General features: G+C 53.4%; 1 protein-coding gene across 2 annotated transcripts in view; it reads left to right on the forward strand.

Annotated features, from left to right (window-relative positions):
* Mlf2 (myeloid leukemia factor 2) overlaps window positions 1–1,877 on the forward strand; it is a 4,468-nt gene extending 2,591 nt beyond the window's left edge. Inside the window, exons 6-9 of one of the 2 annotated variants that reach the window (XM_023703751.1) lie at window positions 94–222; window positions 333–492; window positions 917–1,128; window positions 1,372–1,877. In XM_023703751.1, the coding sequence (XP_023559519.1) occupies window positions 94–222; window positions 333–492; window positions 917–1,104 (477 nt within the window). In that variant the 3' untranslated portion in view covers window positions 1,105–1,128; window positions 1,372–1,877. Of the gene's footprint in view, window positions 1–93; window positions 223–332; window positions 493–916; window positions 1,129–1,265 lie in introns of both variants that reach the window. The other variant, XM_004643531.2, reaches the window with a different exon arrangement.
* The last annotated feature ends 1,038 nt before the right edge of the window (window positions 1,878–2,915 follow it).

The raw sequence follows: 2,915 nt of genomic DNA on the forward strand, positions 1-2,915 counted from the left end.
AAAAAAAAAAAAAAAAAAAAAACACAGTTGAAGGCAAGTCTTTCTGCTTTAGCAGAGTGCTCACCACCTGGCTCTACCCTCTCCTGTTCTCAGGAACATATGACAGCTGGGGGGAACTGCCAGACCTTTTCATCCTCCACTGTCATCTCCTACTCCAACACGGGTGATGGCGCCCCCAAGGTCTACCAGGAGACCTCAGAGATGCGCTCAGCACCAGGCGGGGTAAGTGGGCAGAAGCAAGCCGCACTCTGGAATGGGCTGTGGGTGCTGGGGTGATGTAGCCAGAGCATTATAAGGGGGAAATGAGTGTGCTGGGTTCTGTCCTGGCACAGATCCGGGAGACACGGAGGACTGTCCGGGACTCAGACAGCGGACTGGAGCAGATGTCCATCGGCCACCACATCCGAGACAGGGCTCACATCCTCCAGCGCTCCCGAAACCACCGCACAGGGGACCAGGAGGAGCGGCAGGACTACATCAATTTGGATGAGAGTGAGGTTTCACTTTCCCCTGCAGGCAGCCCTGTCCTATGACCTGGATCCTAGCCACCTGCACTCACCCCACACATAGTTCTGGGGCACAGTTAAAGGTGAATGCCAGACCAAAGAGGCAGGTGCGGCTGAAGTCACATGTTCAGTGTATCTTCATATGGATCCATTGTTTTCTTTTTTTCCCCTTATGTTATCTTTTTCAAACCAGTGGATAATTTGTTAAACACCCACAGTTGGTATAATTACAGTTTTCTAAATCCAGTAGTCTTGCCTTTACCCTCCTGGTGCTAGGGACCAGAGAACTGAGTGCAGCCCCACCACCACTCATCCTCACCACTTTCGGCCTGGTTTTGGATCGCTGATAGCAGAGCTCGGTGCCATCTTGAGACTGCGCAGAGGTCCTGAAACTGCCCTGTTCTCCCCAGGTGAGGCTGCCGCCTTTGATGATGAGTGGCGGAGGGAGACGTCCCGCTTCCGGCAGCAGCGCCCTCTGGAGTTCCGGCGGCATGAGAGTTCCTCAGGTGGGGGCCGGAGGGCTGAGGGTCCTCCCCGCCTGGCCATCCAGGGACCTGAGGACTCCCCTTCCCGACAGTCCCGCCGCTATGACTGGTGAAGGCCCGGGGCCTCAGGCTCTCCTGTAAGTATCTAAGGGGATGGAGGTGGTGTGACAACTCCAGGTAGGGGCTGGGGAGCCAATCTGTGACCTTCCTCCGTCCCCAGCAGACAGGAATCTGGGTTCCCAGCTAATGCTGCCTGTGAACTGTGTACTTTCAGCTGGCATGGAAAACAGAAGATGCTGCCCTGGAGTAGAAGATGAAGCCCCTCCCCTAGTACTTATGTTTTTTCTTCCCTTTGACATGTGCTTGTCTTTCTCCTCTAGGTTCAGGCTGAGAGGCTGAGAAATCATCCCTGAAATAACTTTCTCCTCTCCAACTCCCACCCAATTTAATATTAAATTAACAAGCAAGCCGCCCCCCTCTCCCTGGGGGTCTCAGGGAGAACCTTTCACTGCCCCACCCATCTGCTCTGTCTTCCGGCCCCTTCCCGCCATACCTCCACCTGTCCTGTGTCCACTAACTTGAGTTTTCACTCTGCTGCTCCATCTCCATCCTCATTTCCCCATTGAGCTCTGCCATGCACTGAAGGGTCCTTGGGTGCAGGGGTCTCCCCCTTCCCTCAGCTGCCCTGCTCTTCACCACCTCTTCCTCAGCCTCTCTGCAGGCACCACAGCCCTGTCTGGGCGGGGAGGAGCAGACTGACCCTAACCCTTCCATCCCTGCTCCCACACATCGCAGAACTCTTCCCCATGCCCTTCTCTGTCTTTATTTTTTGATTTGTGCAACTTGTAACTAAGTGTTTATGGAATAAAGGAGAATGGAAAAAAGACTAGGTCTCTAGTTGGATTTTTTATCTTCTGTTGATCCTGTCTCCTGCTTGTTACCTTCCTTCTTGCCCTGCTATGCAGCCCAGACCTGCTGAGGGGCAATCAACAGAGCTAGGCCAGGCTGGGAGGGACATGGAGGCAGCTGTCCTGCCGCTCCCCCTGCAGCCCACATTGCTGTACCTTCACTCTGTAGGATCTGTAGGGCACAGCATGCCAGGTGCCTGAGGAATTGGCTACCCCTCCGCACTTGGCAGAGGTCCTCCAGGGCCTTGAACACTTGCACAGAGCAGTACGAAGTCCAGGAAACCTGCTCAGCCCTTGTGGGATGGGGGACCCTGAAGTCGGCAATCAGCAATGTTCCTCCAACCTCCACACTGCTTGCTGAGAATTTGAGCCCAGGGGAGGAGAATGAAGAACACTAACCTGGAACCTGAGCAGTCCTATGGTACAGGGAGCTCACATTTCTCAAGATGCTCACTTGCTTTCCAGCCAAACAGGTCACTCTGTCCCTCTGAGGAGCTCATTTTATAATGGCAAATGCTTATAAATAAGTCTTGAGACAGTTTCCTCTGTGTGTGAAGGGGTGTGGTGGGGGCTCCCCAATGCTAGGTGTGTACCTCACCACTGAGCTTTACCACAGCCAGCTTTCCTCTTTTTTTTTGGTTCTGGGAATCAAACTCATGACCTCAAACTTGCCAGGTAGATGCTGTGCCACTGAGGTACATCCCCAGCCCAGTTTGCCACTTTCTGAAAGGTTTCCGCTAGTAAGGCCCGAGAGACACTTGTAAGGCTCTGGGGACTCTCAGGGAAGGGAGGATTTTCCCTATGTCTCTGGTGGACAGATAGGTTCAAGAGGGTAGAGGGTGGGGTGGGATGCCACACACATGTAATCCCAGCACTCAGAAGGCTCAGGCAGAAGAATCAGTTGGATTTTTTTGCTTGTTGAGACAAAGTCTCTGAGAAGTACAGACTGGCCATGAACTATGTAACCTAGGTTGGCCTTACACTCATGGCGGTTTCCCTGCTTCAGCCTCCCTACT

The sequence above is a fragment of the Octodon degus genome, unplaced genomic scaffold (assembly GCF_000260255.1).
Source record: "Octodon degus isolate 3935 unplaced genomic scaffold, OctDeg1.0 scaffold00178, whole genome shotgun sequence".
NCBI lineage: Eukaryota > Metazoa > Chordata > Mammalia > Rodentia > Octodontidae > Octodon > Octodon degus.